General features: G+C 37.4%; 1 protein-coding gene across 1 annotated transcript in view; it reads left to right on the top strand.

Annotated features, from left to right (window-relative positions):
• SYNE1 (spectrin repeat containing nuclear envelope protein 1) overlaps positions 1–16,144 on the top strand; it is a 461,288-nt gene that overhangs the window by 131,346 nt on the left and 313,798 nt on the right. Inside the window, 4 exon segments of the mRNA XM_039220107.1 lie at positions 360–497; positions 1,834–1,998; positions 10,773–10,885; positions 11,436–11,604. Of these exon segments, the coding sequence (XP_039076038.1) occupies positions 360–497; positions 1,834–1,998; positions 10,773–10,885; positions 11,436–11,604 (585 nt within the window).

The following is a 16,144-nucleotide window of genomic DNA, read 5'->3' as shown; positions in this document are numbered from 1 at the left end:
CACATAGATTATTTAAATAGAAATGAGAAATCTTGGGGTTTACTCCTGCCTCCACTACTTATTCTTGACAAGTTGCCTCTGGGCTTCCTATGGTAACAATAATAGGACATGTCTATGTTGTAGGGTGATGGAGAAAGCCAGAGGAGATAATGTGCAGCGAGCCCTTAGCATGGGGCCAGGCTCATCATCAGGCCTTGATGAATGGCAGTGCTATCAGTATCGTGACTGTCATCATTATTATCAACAGCGTATATTGAGTGTTATCAAAATACAGAGGATTGTTATTTAGGAAATGTGGTTTCCTTTTCTTTTGCTGTTTTTGACTCATGTCCATGTTGTTTCTGTTTTTCCTCTTCCAGTCATTTAAGCACTTCAGAGTTCAATATGAAATAAAAAGGAAACAGATTGAACATTTAATACAACCAGTACATAGAGACGGTAAACTGTCACTTGACCAAGCACTGGTAAAACAGTCCTGGGAGAGAGTGTCCTCCAGGGTGAGTTCTCTCATGATTAATTTTATTAAGGCTTATGTACTTTAGTCAAGAACGTTTCATCACATTTTGTAACCAGTGTTATGTTATCTGGTCCTACTGCCTCTAGCTGAGGAAGGAAAGACTTAGCCATGGGAGTTTTCCTTTAAGTTAGTGGAAGCACTGTGCTTGGTTTACCAACTCTTCTGCTTTGCCCGCCCTCCACGTGGTCATGTAGTAGACAATGGATTGAAATCCTGAAAGACCACCTGGGTTACTTCTCACTTTACACAACTAAATTCTGGGTTGTTTAGAAAAGGTGACTCTCCCAAGAATGGAGCCTCAATAATTTCTCCAAAGTCTATAACTGGGTTTCATCAGTAGTTAGTAATCTTCGTGTATGCACATTCATTTTTACACTCTTTAATATAAGCAAATCTTCTAATCTGGTCTTACGTGAACCTGAAAGAAAACTGCTCAGTAAAGTTCATGTTAATATTTTGCAAACTGAAAGCCCAGGATTTCAAGCTGGGTCTCTGAATTTCTATCACTACTGAGAATATTTGTCTTGAACTTCTCTTATTTACTTCATTTTTATAATCTAATCTTTTCCCAGTAAACTCTACCAGAGAATAAATTAGTTCCCAAGAACTTCAACCTATCCCATCTGGTATTCCAATTAGTTAGGAAACAATGCTTAATACTGGACAAAGTGGAAGGGCACCTGAGTGGCTCAGTCATTTGAGCATCCGACTTTGGCTCGGGTCATGATCTCACGGTTTGTGAGTTCAAGCCCCACGTTGGGCTCACTGTTAGTCCGTCAGCACAGAGACTGCTTCGGATCCTCTGTCCCCTTTCCTCTGCCCCTCTTTTTCTTGGGGTCTCCTTCCCACCCCCCCAAAAAGAATCAGATGAAGTGGAAGAAATGAAGAAATGGTTAGGGAAAGACTCCTGAATATTCCTTTTCCTCCAGAGATATCTGGATGACCCTGATTTTTCTGGACTTATTCTCATGTGGGAGATTTTAAAGGATACACATCAGTGTATCCAGTGTATAACAACTACATCCGCCAGCATGTCAGTAAACCCAGTCCCTTCCCTTTCAGCAAAATCCAAATTGAAAAGAAGTGGGGGCTTCATGCTATTCCTATAAGTAGAAAATGGTTTAAGCTCCTAATAATATCCTTCCATGTCTGAGATGTATTTTGTTTCCCTAAAATTTGCTTGTAACTCTAATTTCCTCCACATTCTCAAAGTATCAAATCCAGCCTTATGTGGGCTTTAAAAATCATTTGGGGGACTTTTAGGAATTGTCTTCTGTCTCAGAGAGATATTCTGTTTTTCTACTTTTGTATTTCAGCTCTTTGACTGGCACATACAGCTTGATAAATCTCTCCCTGCACCTCTGGGCACCATAGGTGCCTGGTTATATAGAGCAGAGGTGGCCCTGAGAGAGGAAATAACTATTCAGCAGGTCCATGAGGAAACAGCCAACACAATACAACGGAAACGTGAGCAACACAAGGTAAAAATTCTGGTGGGGATACCTTCCTGCACAGCGGTGCTTGTGTTGTCTGGGGACCTGGCTATTTAGACCTTCCCCTGATGCGGGTCTCCGAAGTGTCCACGCATACAGATCCAGAGATGTTGAACTTCCATCTTCATTGCTTGTTAATGACAGTTCCAGTAGATTTATTTTCTGAAGAATTTTCTAGCAGCTCTATGGTATTTTTTCATCTGCAGTTATCTATGCTATTGCTGTTGCTACATGTTAGTTTTTGAAAGGTAAGCCTACAGACCCCACACATTTATATAATGATGCAGTTGGCTGTTGGTTCTAGACCTCGTTCTTGTCTCCATTCTTGAAGGAAGGCAAGCCAAGTTCCCAAGTACTTAGGTTCTTTGCTATGAGGGGGAAGGGGTCAAGGGAGAGAGGTGATTTTAGGAAGTGGCGGGATTAGGCCTTGATGACTTTTTAGTTATTTGCAACTTTTTCAACTGCGAAGTCAGTTGTGCTTAGTATAAATTCTAACAACTTCCTCTTTGGGTTTTGTGGTAGAATATATTTAACTAAAAATGCTATTTTTTGTTAACATCACATTAACTCGGTCTTGTGTTTTGTGCAGTTGAATTTGTGTACCTCATTTACTGCACTATGGTAGGGATTACTATATATGTGGAAAACAGACAAGGGGAGATGACCAAATATGGGCAATTTGTGGCTCACGGATATTTTCTGCCAAAATATGAGTATTTTCTAAACTGCTTCAAGGAAGTAGACTGTTCTATATTCTAGACTAGTTTGTAAAGCAAATTCATGTCGGATTTGGTTTCAGGCCCCTCTGCAACCTTAGTTTTGGAACTAGAAACGCAGAGGTTCAGAGGTGGCATATGGTTTCAGCTCCTGACCCTCTCTGGCTCAACTCACTCAACCAGACCCAGCTGCCAAGCAAGATGGAAACAAAATTTTGTGTTTCTACATAATCAGGCAGGGTCCTTTCTATATTTATTTCTTGGCCCTTCTTCAGTTATAATCAATACCTCCAGATACTTTGAGTTTTGCTGGTTATCTCTTAGCCTCTCCCCTTCTCACCACCCCCTCCTCCTCCCCACACACAAAACACACAGAAAGCTCCCTAGAAAGTGCTTCTTGGGTATGCCTGACTTTGGCATCTTCTCTGAAGATAAAGGATAAGAGATCAAGTCCCAAGATTCTTCTCTGGGCCTGAATCAGGTTAAGTCTTCTTAGAAGCTGAAAAGTCAGCTATGTACATGTTGAGATTCCCAGTATATTAAAAATGGGGAAAATGCTGAGACAGGGTTACACAGTAATACTACTTTAACAGATTAGCAGTTCGTCATAACTACCATGTAATACATCATGTAACAGTTGATATAATGTGTAACTGATGTGACTATTTCATACAAAAGGAGTTACCTTAGGGTTTAACATCAAATGTAGAATGTGTATCAATTGTGGGTTGGTTGTGTTAATTCTGCGAATATACATGGAGGGCCTACTGTGTGCAAGTTTTATATACAAGGGAAACAGGTGAAGGTGCCTCCAATCTGGAAGTTTGAGACACAGCATGTGTTTGTTGTTTGCATAATATACTTAAGTCTAATTTAAGTGCTCCACCACAGAGAAAATGTCCAACTGTATGAGCTGTGCTGTTTACAGTTGCTAAGATTTAGCAGACGTGTTAATTTTCCGCATACTCTAGCCTGAAAACCACACCTGCTGAAGATTGAGTTTTAAGTTGGATACACACACGCTATCTGTGTATCTCTCAGTGATTATATGACCTGAGGCCCTCATGACTCTCCTGGTTTCCTTGAGAGAGAGACTGAGAGAGAGAGAGAGAGAGAGAGAGAGAGAGAGAGAGAGATTGACCCTATGCCAACTGTGCAGCCAGACCCACCTCTTTCCCAAAGTGTAGTGAATAACCATAAATACCAAAATGAAATGGAGTATGGAAAGAGAAGGGGTAAGAGTTGGAGAAGATGCTTATTTGAGACTAAAAATCAGAAAAGACTAAAGAGAAAGTCAGGGAATACAATGAAGAGACAATAGGAAGCAAGAAGAAGCAAGTAAGGACTAAGACTAGGTCAAGGCAACTCTCCAGAACGATCTTTTTACTGAGGTAGGAACTTTTACGAGGTCTGGGCTCAGAAACTTAAAGTAGTCGAGTCATAAAGCGATGTCATGGTTAATTATAAAATCAATTCTCATTCATTTAAAATATGTTTATTAGGTACCTATAATAAGATAAGCTTTAATGATGGGAGCAGTTTGAATCATTGTTGAGATAACTAAAATTAGAGTCTTCTTCAACAGAAAAATCAGCCTATCAAATTGACATCACTACTTTGTGCTGGTATATGGGGCTTACTTAGAAATGCAGTTCCCAGTATATTAAGAATAGAGAAAATGCTGAGACAGCATTCCACAAATAATTGGAAAAAGCACAATATAGGACTCATTAGTACATAAGCAAGAATGTTTGAGAATACCATCTACCTGTCCCAGTCTAATAGTAACTATGGCTTTTGCCATGTAAACTTAGATAGGCCTTCAAAATCTAGAATTTTTGGTTTTCTTCATGGTTCACATCTTTTAAATAAATCATACCACATGACAATCGTTCCTTAATCCATAATCAGAGTTTGAAAACTTGATTCAGATAATTTTTAATTTTTTTTGCAAGGTTATTTTATAAATGGTTCTACCAAAGTTTTTTTTTTTAACTTAACTTACATGTATGTAGGATCATATTATTTTGAAAAGCAAGATACACCTTTACTAGCTTTTTTATTTTCCAGATGCCTTAATGCTTAGTTATCTAGGAAGATAACAAAAATAGTCATAGTTAACTATAATTGAGTATTTGGCCATGTTCTGTCTATATGACATGCAGGATGAGACAAGTATTATTATCTTCATTTTGTAAATAAATAAACTTTTGGAAGACAGAGTTTAGTGCTTTGCCCAAGGCCACATAGCTGGTAGTCCAGATTATTTTAACTATGCCCACAAAACTTAATTATGCCCACAAAACTATTGCATGTAATACATGTAGAGTAATTAAACTTACTGGTTACTTTTTTTGTAGTACTGCCTTGGCAAAATAAGGCTTTTAGTCTTAAAGAATCATGGAAATAGCCATCAAACTCTACCACTTACTAACTATCCCTATTGCAGTTATCAATCCTACTTAGGTCACTTCCCTTCCTTTTTTGAAGGTTTACTTTCCTACAAGACAATGCATGCCATAATTCTTAATAACTTCAGTAACCCATAGATGATTCTGCCAAAGACCTAGCCTCTTAGTTTCTGATCTCCTGTCTTTCAGTGATCCCATCCTACCCCCTATTTTAGCACTTCAGGGCACAGGCATAGTCTAGAACTTGTCATCACCAGTAACTGAAACCCCTTCACAGTCTCTTCTTTAAGCATCTATCTCACTGTCCAATCAAACTTTCCCCGGCTCTACATCATGTGGACTCCGTGCTCTATAATCCATTGATTTCACTGTGTCTCACCCTCTTCATGTCATCCCTTCTTTTCATACTCTACTTAAATTCAGTGCTGAATCAGCAAAGGGCACCCCTCTGTACATACAATGTCTTGACCAGGTCTTCTTTGTCCTGTTGTGCTGGTTAAAACACAACCCTCATTAAAGCCAACTCTCTGCCTAGTCCCTGCCCACGCACGTGCAGCTGAGTGTGGCTGCAGAAAAACACGCCCCCAGGCATGGTGACTAACCCAAGTGGGTCCTTACTGCTGCCTGGCACTCCAAAGGCATTTCCCAACTCCATTGCCTCATTATTTCAGGGACAGCTATCCCATACCTTGTCTCTTCAAATCCTCCACACCTCCTCACATATCCTTACTCTCGGCTGGTGACACTGCTTCCTTTTTCTCTGAGAAAATAGAAGCAATCAAAAAAGAATTTCCGCAAGCTCCCACGACCACATCAACCCACCTACAAGCATCTGTGCCTGAATACTCAGTCTTCACTTCTGTTACTAGGGATGAACCATCTGTGCTCTGATCTAAGGCCAGCCCGTCCACATGTGTAGTGTATGAGATCCCATCCTTCCTGTTCTTCTCCAATAAATAATCCTGCAGTTCTCGCCTTTTTAGTTTTTTTCTCTCACTGCTGGATTTTTCCCACTGACACAAAGTATATGCTGTTAATCCTCTCCTCTTAAAGACGATTTTAAAAAATAAATAAAATTAAAAAAGTAAAAATTGGCTTTCTTCCTCCTCCTCTTTCTTACTGTCCATTTTTCTTTCCTCCTTCCTTTTTCAATCAAGCTCTTTTAAAAAAGAGTTTTCTATGCTCATTTTGGTTTCAGAATTCTCTTCTCCAATTCTTTCTAGAACCCATTGTGATCAAGCTTTCTCTTGCCATGCTATTCATGTCAGGCTTATAAGAGCTCTTATTCTTCACTAAATGGTCAATTCTCAGTACTCATCCTACCTTGCTTCTTAAAAGCATTTTACCTAGTTATTTTCTGAATCCTTGAAGCACTCTATTCATTTGGTTTCTTTGTTTGCTTTCTGTTCCTCTTGCTGTCCCTTTCTAATCTTTCCTGGTCTTTCCGCAAATATTTATGGTGCACTTCTGTGTGCAAAGTGGTGTTCTAGGCATTTGTGATACACCCAGAGGAAAATCAGACAAAAATTCCTGCGCTCATGTAACTTGCCTTCTAATGGGGGGAGGCATATATAAGAAATAATAAACATAAAAAAATAATAAATAAATTTTATCTTTGGTTAGAAAGGAAAAGGAGAGAGAAAATTAGGGGGTGCTGCAATCTTAACCGGGGTTGCCAATGAAAAGATGATATCAAACAGGCAAGCACGTTCCCACCTCAACCCCTTTGCCCTTGCCGTTCTCCTGTATGTTCTTGGTCCTTGGCCTGAAGCATCTTCCCACTGATCAGTTTCTCGCTGTGTTCTTCCTCGTCTCCTGTGCACCTTTACCTATTAGTCAACACTTTCTTGGCCACCCCTTTGAAATTACAACTCCTTTTCTCTCTTCTCTGTATGATTTTTCTCTTTAGTATTTATCTGCATCTCAACTGCTGTTTTAATTCTGTATCTCAGATAGTGCTTGATTTTCTATACCGTAATGTGAACTTCATAAGGGCAAGCAAGAATTATTGTTTGCTTTTTCGCAGTTGTATTTCCAGCCCCTGAAAATGATTAGAAATATGCAGGCTTTCAGAGTTTTAATCAGGTCAGTAATACCAATTTAGGGGTGCCTGGATGGCTCAGTTGGTTAAGCGTCCGACTTCGGCTCAGGCCATGATCTCATGGTTCATGGGTTCAAGCCCTGTGTTGGTCTCTGTGCTGACAGCTAGCTCAGAGCCTGGAGCCTGTTTTGGATTCTGTGTCTCCCTCTCTCTCTGACCCTCCTCTGCTCATGCTATCTCTCTCAGAAATAAATAAAACATTTTAAAAAATAAAAAAATAATACCAATTTATACTTACTGGGAAATTGTCCATTTGACTAAGTTTTCAAAATTATTGGCGTAAAATTGTTCAAAATATTTGACAAAAATTATTTGGTAATCTTTTCTGTGCCTGTAGTTATGCTTCTATTTTTTCCCCAATATTGTTTCTCTGCACCTTCCTTCTTTCCTTAATTGCAGTTTTGACACTGTTAATTTTCTCTGTCATACTATAACCATCTTTTTTCATCAACTTTCTTTTTTCTTTTTTTAATTTTTTTAAATGTTTATTTATTATTGAGAGAGAGAGAGAAAAAGACAGAGCACAAGCAGTGAAGGAGCAGAGAGACATAGGGAGACACAGAATCCGAAGCATGGTCTAGGCTCTGAGCTGTCAGCACAGAGCCTGACACGGGACTTGAACCCATGAACTGTGAGATCATGACCTGAGCTGAAGTCAGACGCTTAACCAACTGAGCCACTCAGACACCCCTCATCAACTTTCTTACCAGAATAATGATGACATCACTCTGTCTTGTTGTGTGAGAAAACCCTGGGTTAGTAATAGAAGGTAGAAGCCAGGGAACCAGTCTCTGTAATCCAGGTAGAGTGGCTTGAACCAGGATGGTAGTTATAGAGATGATGAGAAATGGTCAGATTCTGAAATTTTTTTAATGTTTATTTATTTTTGAGAGAGACAGAGTGAGCACGGGAGGGGCAGAAAGAGAGTTGGACAGAGGATCTGAAGCAGGCTCTGTGCTGATAGCAGAGAGCCCTATGCAGGGCTCAAACTCACGAACTGTGAGATGACGAACTGAGCCAAAGCTGGACACTTAACTGACTAAAGTACCCATGCACCTTGGATTCTGAATTTTTTTAAGGCAGAGCAATTTTCAGCATAAGATATTGATTGTGGAAAAAAAGGAGAGTCCTATTTGACACTATGATTTTTCAACTGAGCTTTTGGAGAATGGAGTTTCCATCAGTTGAGATGGGGAGACAGTGAAGTAGATTTGGGGAAAAAGATCAAGAGTTTAGTTTGAAGCATGGTAAGTATGAGATTTTTTCACATCCAAGTGGACATGTAGAATAGGCAGTAAGAGGTAATAGCCAAGAACTCAAGACACAGACATAGGCTGGAGATAACTATTCAGAATCATTGGTATATAGAATGTTGTTGAAAGCTTTGAGACTAAAGAACTTAAATAAGGAAGTATAGACTGAGAAAAAATGTCAAGAACTGAGACCTAAGGGAATCTAATGTCAAGAGATTAAAGGGTGGAAGATGAACCAGCAGAAGAGTATGAGAAAGAGCAAAGAGTGAGGTGGGAGAGAGGATGTGTTGTCTTAAGCAAAGGGAAGCAGTGCATCAAGGATGGGGAATTTTCAGTAACATGGCCACAGCAGTGCTTTTAAAATGCAAGTTTATTCATTTCACCCCCTCTGGGAACTGCCCACTAGCTTCTGCCTACTTAAAATAAGCATTCCAAAATTGTTACAAAGTCTTGTGAGGTCCACAGATTTGCAGCCCTTTTCCTCGCTTCCTTCCCCCACCCCCTGCAACCCCCACCTACTATCCTAACTCTTCCTTTGTTCCATCTCGGTTACCGAGAGAGGTGTACCGATTACTCCCACGGCCACATCGATTTGTCAGTTTCTTCCTGTAGTTCCTTTCATCGGTTTTCAGTCTATGTGCTTTGAAGCTTACTAGACATGTTCAGGTTCAGAATTAATATAGCCACTAGTAAGTGGAAAGTTTCATCCTTAAGCAGTTAATGATATAATGATTTGTATTCTCAAATCTATTTTTTCTGATATAATTACACTCATACCAGTTTCCTGTTGGTATTTGAGGGTTCTGGCTCGTTAGGATTCTGAGGTTCATAGTTCCCACCTTATCCAAGTTCTGAGACTCCACTTCCATAGCAGGGGTATAGATATTTGCCCCAAACAACCAGCTTTTCACATTTGTTTTTAGTCACAGGTCTGTGATCCAGTTTGGGGTCATACTTCTTAAATTAAGTAATTTATTTATTTTGAGAGGCAAAGAGAAAGAGAGAATCTCAGGCATACTTTATGTTCAGTGCAGAGTCCTATGCGGGGCTTGATCTCACGACTGCAAGATCATGATCTGAGCCAAAATCAAGAGTTAGATGCTTAACTGACTGAGCCACCCAGGTGCCTCAGTTTTGGATCATATTTTAACAGGAGTGGGAGACCTAAAAGATTTTCCTTACTTCCTGTAAGCACACCAGTGAATTAAAGTCACACACTGTGATCAGCATTTAGCTGGGTTTTCATGAGATGGTCTTCAGAGATCCCAGTGACATCATAGCCACTATAGGTTCTTCGTCATATTTTTAAAAATCTTTGTCATATTTTTTAAATGTTTTTGTTTGTTTTGATACCTTGCCATATTTTCAGTTAACTAGACACTTTTATAAGGAAGACTTCTTAGGAGGCAACTGGACATTGGGGTATTCCAATATGGTCAGGGACCCCTACGTGTACATTTACATATAGTCACATAGACTAAATCAGAGCTGGGCCTGATGATGGGTCTAAATTTGCCCTGCATTCACTTGAGGAAGTCTCAGCCAAGATCATAAGCCATAGAAATGTGCTGAGAGGTTATGAAGGAGGCAAAGAGTGACTAAAATACTCATAGCCATTAGCTGCTCTAAGATAGTCCTCTGTCCCCTCTGATCAGCTCCTGCACAGAGTGCCCAATATTTTCTTAATATTGTGATATAATTGACTTACTTTAGATGGCAAGCAAATATCACTTTATGATAGTATGCATGCATTCAAAGTAAAGTAACAATAGAGTGATATATATTTGTGTGCATATATATGTACATACATATATGTAAATATATAATATGTAACCATTAAAGGGTTAAACTAGTTGTGCTTAGTTCTAAGCTTCTAAAAACCAAGGGTTAAACTAGTCGTGCTTCATTTTAAGCTTCTGAAAACCAATTTATTCAAACTCAAGGAAGGAGAAAAATCCCAACAAATCATTGTTTACAGCACTCACTACATTTTCCTTCGGACCATGTGCCTTTAAAATGTCTGAATGCATTGCTCTGCAACTGTCGTGTGTGTTTAAAAGATGCCATAATTATTAGATACAGCTCTAGCCCAGGCCTTGTGGATAAGCACCGGGGCTCCTGCACCAGGTAAAAAAGCCTGTGAAAGGCCCCAAGCCGCATCTGGATGGAGCACCACAATCAAATTGTTGAGTACATTGACTCATCGGTGCAAGCTGAAAATTATGCTTCTTAGCCTCCTGTGAACATGTTTTCTCATTTTTTTTTTTAAATTGTCTCTTAGGATCTGCTTCAAAACACAGATGCTCACAAAAGAGCATTCCATGAAATCTACCGGACCAGATCTGTTAACGGGATCCCAGTACCACCGGATCAATTAGAGGACATGGCCGAAAGGTAAGAGAATGGCTGGTTTTAAATGAAGTATCTTTTTTTAAATGCTCGGAGGATGTTTCTTCCATTTCATTTCTTTTCAATGAATTGACTTTTTTTTTTTACAGTGATGCTAGCATCTAGTACATAACAGTTGAGCTCCCATAACATATCCTAAGAATGCCAACATCCTAATATGTTATTATTTGCAAAGAGTAAACCTGAATATACCCACAGTCTGGAAATCACAGAAATGGTTTCTTCAGAGACTGTATTTTTGTTCAGCACTGTGAGGAACATTATGTAATATTGCAAAAACAGCTTATAAAAGAAACAGTTGAGAGTTGTCTTGGCAGGGGAAAGAACTAAATTAAATGCTTCAATCAATCACGATTTGCCTTTAAATCCAGAGCTAGGAAAGGAATCAGAGCTCCTGATAGTGATTGATCAGCCAGAGTTTAGAAGACCTTGTGCTTGTATTATATTTAGCACTGACGTGTAACAGGTTAAATAAGCACCGCTCTGTTACTATTAGTTACTTACATTCTGTAAATTCTCGGTGTTTTATTTCTAGGTTTCATTTTGTTTCCTCCACATCAGAGCTGCACTTAATGAAAATGGAATTTCTAGAATTAAAGTACCGTCTGCTCTCACTGCTCGTTCTTGCAGAGTCAAAGCTGAAATCTTGGATCATCAAATATGGGAGGAGAGAGTCCGTGGAGCTCCTTCTGCAGAACTACATCGTAAGTCTCCCTGGTGCTTTGACAAAGAAATCAGAGGACACGTGGATTTAGCATTTAATATCTACCAGTTTATTTGACGCTGTAATTTTTATCTTGAATTTAAACATGAAGGTACCAGTGTGTTAAATGGGTTTGATAGAAGTTAGCAAGTGTTTCACGGTAACCTGAAATATACACTTATATTCTTTGGAAATACAGGAAGATTTAGCTGCATGAATCATACTGAACCATTGTGACTGGCTTTATTACTTAAAAAAAAAAAAAAGTTTTTACATTGCATACCCATGACTTTGATTGTGAGCCCACCTTTGAAACTGAATTAAAATACTTAAAGATTATCCTCACGCCTCTAAAAAAGAATCATGAGCAGTTCAGAACAATTCTCAGTTATCCAAAAGGGGACTGTCTGTTTTTTAGATTAGGTCTAGCATGTCTCCGAGTTTCATTGCTTCTTGTGTGTATCCAGGAAAAGTAAAATTCTGCCTGTGAATCTCTGTACCAATTTAATTTTCAAAGACTATCTTACATTTTTGGTTGTCAATTCTATATTTACATGGAATAGTAACCTTGCATTAATGAAGAAATTAGGTCTTTCTAGAACTATCAGTTGTCATTCATTGCATGTAATTAGAGAGTTATTTATAAAAGGTAGTTCATTTCTGTTAGTTAAACATCCCCCCCCAAAATGTATTAGCAATACAAACTTGCTCTCCAAGTTCATGTTCATAAGTGTCTGTATCCTGTACTGCTCTACTTGTGTTTAATCACAAATTCTCAATGATAAATTAATAAGTTTAAAATACAAGCCCATTTCTAACCTGACTAGTCAGAATGGCTTTATAACTGGTCTGATTGAATGCTTATTGAAACCATATCTTTGCTGAAGCATTCTAGAACCAGAATATATTTTAATTACATTTTTAAGGTGATGAATGAACAAGATGCATTTGGAAAATAAATAGGTTTATGGTAAAATCTTTCTTTAGGTTTACTACAACTGTCTTGGAAACATTTGTCAAAAAATGTGAACTCTGTTAATGGTATGTCTCCCTTATTCATGCTCAATTATTATGGAAAGTCATGAAAAATCTTATTTTTTAATCTCAAGCAATTACGTTAGTCTTTCAAATATTAAATACAGACATGCATTTATATTTTTGGATTTAGTCATGTCAAATGATACACTCTGAGCTCAGTAGGTAATTATGCAGATCTGTCTTTGTTCTAGCTATTTAAGGACAGCCAATCAGATTGAAATGCCTAATGGGACTGTTCCAGCAGGTTAATGTTCTAATACAATGGTGTTAGTAATTCTCTTTGAACTTTTCAGATAAAAGATACATAAGTAGAGAGTTGCTAGAATGATACAATAGTAATAAATATTAATTTTTAAAAAACAGTACTTCTGCTTTCTCCATGAAGTTAACTAAGCTGCTAGCTTTAAGCTGCTTCATAACCTAAAATAATCGACAAACTTGCTAATTATGCTACAAATGTGACACATTTTTATGAACATTTCTTAATATTCCTATTCCATGGTGCAACATACCTATTTATGGCTAGGCCTTCTTTTCTAAAAGGGGTCTTAAAGTATTTTTTTTGTTTAATAGTTTTATAGCTTTAATAGTTTAATAACACACAATATTGAGTGTTGCCCATGAGCCTACTACCTTCCACGTGTCTTCTTCTGTCGCAGTGACAGCTCCACGGGCGGGGGGTTTTCACGTGGTTTCACACGGTTTCAATGCTAAACCACGTGTTTCTGGTGGCACAGTTAGTAAACAGTAGAGTCAGGATTTACAATCTCATCTTCACGAACCAAAAGCCAGGCTTAAGTACTGAACTTGACTAATCTAACAAAATTGGCTGTGAAAAGTTTTTTTTTCTGAACTCAAAAGACCAAGTAATTAAAAATGATCTCCTGTAGCTTAGTGAACTAAAGAATATAGCCCACATGAATATCAGTTCCATTTAACGTTAGTTCATATCCAACAATATTTTTATGCTAATATACTGTAGGCTGAGAGTGATAGTTGTAATTATTTATGTTATGGGTAGTAGGGGGCCGGGGGTGGTGAGGTAGGGAGATTGTTACAGTCTGGCTACCAGTTACCTGGATATGTGTTAAATCATGGTTCAGCTACTTACTACCCATGTGACTTTAAAAATAATTTAATTTCTAGGAGACTTAGTCCTTCCCAAATTTTTAATAATAATAATAATAATAATAAAATAATAGGGGCTTTTGTAAGAAACAAAGATGTACACATATTGATTCCTTTTCATCTCACACTCTAACAGCTTCTCTTATCCCTTTGGAATTTATGGGAAAATAATTTTCTCTAGAACAGACTATTTCAAAGAATGAAAACTTTCAAATATAATAATAAAATCAAGTTCTTAAATCCAGTCTTTCCCTTGGTTTCTAAAAAAATGTATTGTAATGAGCCATATGCTGCTACATCATCTAATAACCGAAGTAATATGCAGGATGTAAAGGTTCCATAATTATCTCTTCCTTAGTTTGAATTCTCAATTCAGTCTTATTCCTATGCAAAAATGCATCATTCTTTAAAGGGTTAGAGAATCAAAAAATGTGCTTCCTTCTTACCTCTTGTACTAGGTGCTCAGGTATACAGCTGCTGTGTGCTAAAGAAATTCTTGGAAAATATTTCACAAATGCTAGGCCACATGCTATTCATAAGAGATTACATGCTGTAATATAAATCAGGAGATCTTGTTTTGGTTTTTGGTGTCAGAATTGTTCTTGACATGGCCATGTTTGTTAACACATGCTTCAGTTTTACTATGGAAGAAAGAGGATCATTTATTCTTTTTCATAAAAGAAGAGCTCTTAGAATTGTGACCTGTATGAATGCAACATAAGTAATGGGAGCATTTTTTTTTTTACTATTTGTAATTATTTTATCAATGCAAGTAGACCAGTCTGTTAAAACCTCTTCTCAAAGATGAGTTTTTACATTCTAAACTACCAGGTTTAGTTCCATTCAAGTGAAATTGATAAGTGAAATTTACTTATTATCTTTATATTTATCTTGTGAGAGTATAAGTTTAGTATCTTCCACTAACACTTTGAATTTAGTGGGACAGAGAGGTATCTTAATTTTCTTGAAGTGTCATCAAGTATAACATGGTTTATTTGTTGAACTTGATATTTAAACAGTAAGCCTTATTTTGAAAAAGATAAATTAATCCTATCATTATTTTAAGCATACATTTGTGTTTACACCCTTCTGAGAGACTGTCTCAATAGCTCATGATAAAAAGGAGATTTAGTAGTCCTCCTGCCAAAATGATATTAATAGATAAAATAATTCATGTCACTAAATGGATTTTCTCTGTATTCAGAAAAAAGCGCCAAAATAAATGAAACAATTAAAAGGTAAACTAACACATAAAGTATCTTCCTTAAAAAATTAATTACCGGGGCTCAGTCGGTTAAGTGTCCGACTTCGGCTCAGGTCATGATCTCACGGTTCGTGGGTTCGAGCCCTGCATTGGGCTCTGTGCTGACGGCTAGCTCAGAGCCTGGAGTCTGCTTCAGATTGTGTCTCCCTCTCTCTCTGACCCTCCCCTGCTCATTTTCTCTCTCTCTCTCTCACTCTCTCTCTCAGAAATAAATAAAACATTTTAAAAAATAAAATTAATTAATTACCTACTCTTCCTAATAAGAAAGCTCTAAAATACTTTAATGAATCCCAACAACATTTATAATATTCTTAAAACATCCTTTTTCCCCCCTTGGACCAAAAATGAAAGCTAGAAATAAACTTTGCTTTCTTGTTCATTGTTAATTTGTAAACAACTCTAGCAAAGGCATATTTAATTAATTATTTCTGTCCAGACAGGCACTATTTCCCATTCCTCTGACACTTAGAACAATTGTTTTTCCATTAGCTTCTTGAAATTTGAGCCAAAAATAAATGGAGACTATTTTTTAATCATTGCCATATATATTTGTTTCTTCAGTTGTCTACAGTGTCTTGCAAATTAGGTGTAACTATTTTTTTGGATCAAATTATGATATGCTCATTTGGTTGAATTATGCTAAATTTAAGTTACAGTAAATTACTCTTCCCCTAATTGGGGAACAGGAGAGGCTAATGGAGTAGAACAAAAGGCTAAACAATCAACTAACCAGACAATAGTAAAACTATTGTTTTACTTCATTCTGAAACAAAAATAATATAGCCTATTAAGTTATTGAAATAAATATTCATCATGGAATCCTTCATTCCAAGTATCTCACAGCTTTCTCTATTCACTATATTCATGAAGAAAAATTAATATATAAGTAAAATGCTTTATAAGCATAAAATGCTATGAAAAGTATTATGTATGTAATGCTTTTAAGGATTATCTTGCAATATGATAAACATTTATCAGTGAAATTGAGGGATGTCTGAAATTTTGTATGAAGTTTTAGATCTGCACTCAAACATTTTGTGTCTCCATATTAAGTATTTATGGGCATATTACACTGGACTTCAACTGATTTTTAAAGGCTAATTTTGCATTT

The sequence above is a fragment of the Hyaena hyaena genome, unplaced genomic scaffold (assembly GCF_003009895.1).
Source record: "Hyaena hyaena isolate Hyena2069 unplaced genomic scaffold, ASM300989v1 scaffold_860, whole genome shotgun sequence".
Taxonomy (NCBI): domain Eukaryota; kingdom Metazoa; phylum Chordata; class Mammalia; order Carnivora; family Hyaenidae; genus Hyaena; species Hyaena hyaena.
This window is presented reverse-complemented; position numbering and strand designations above follow the sequence as displayed.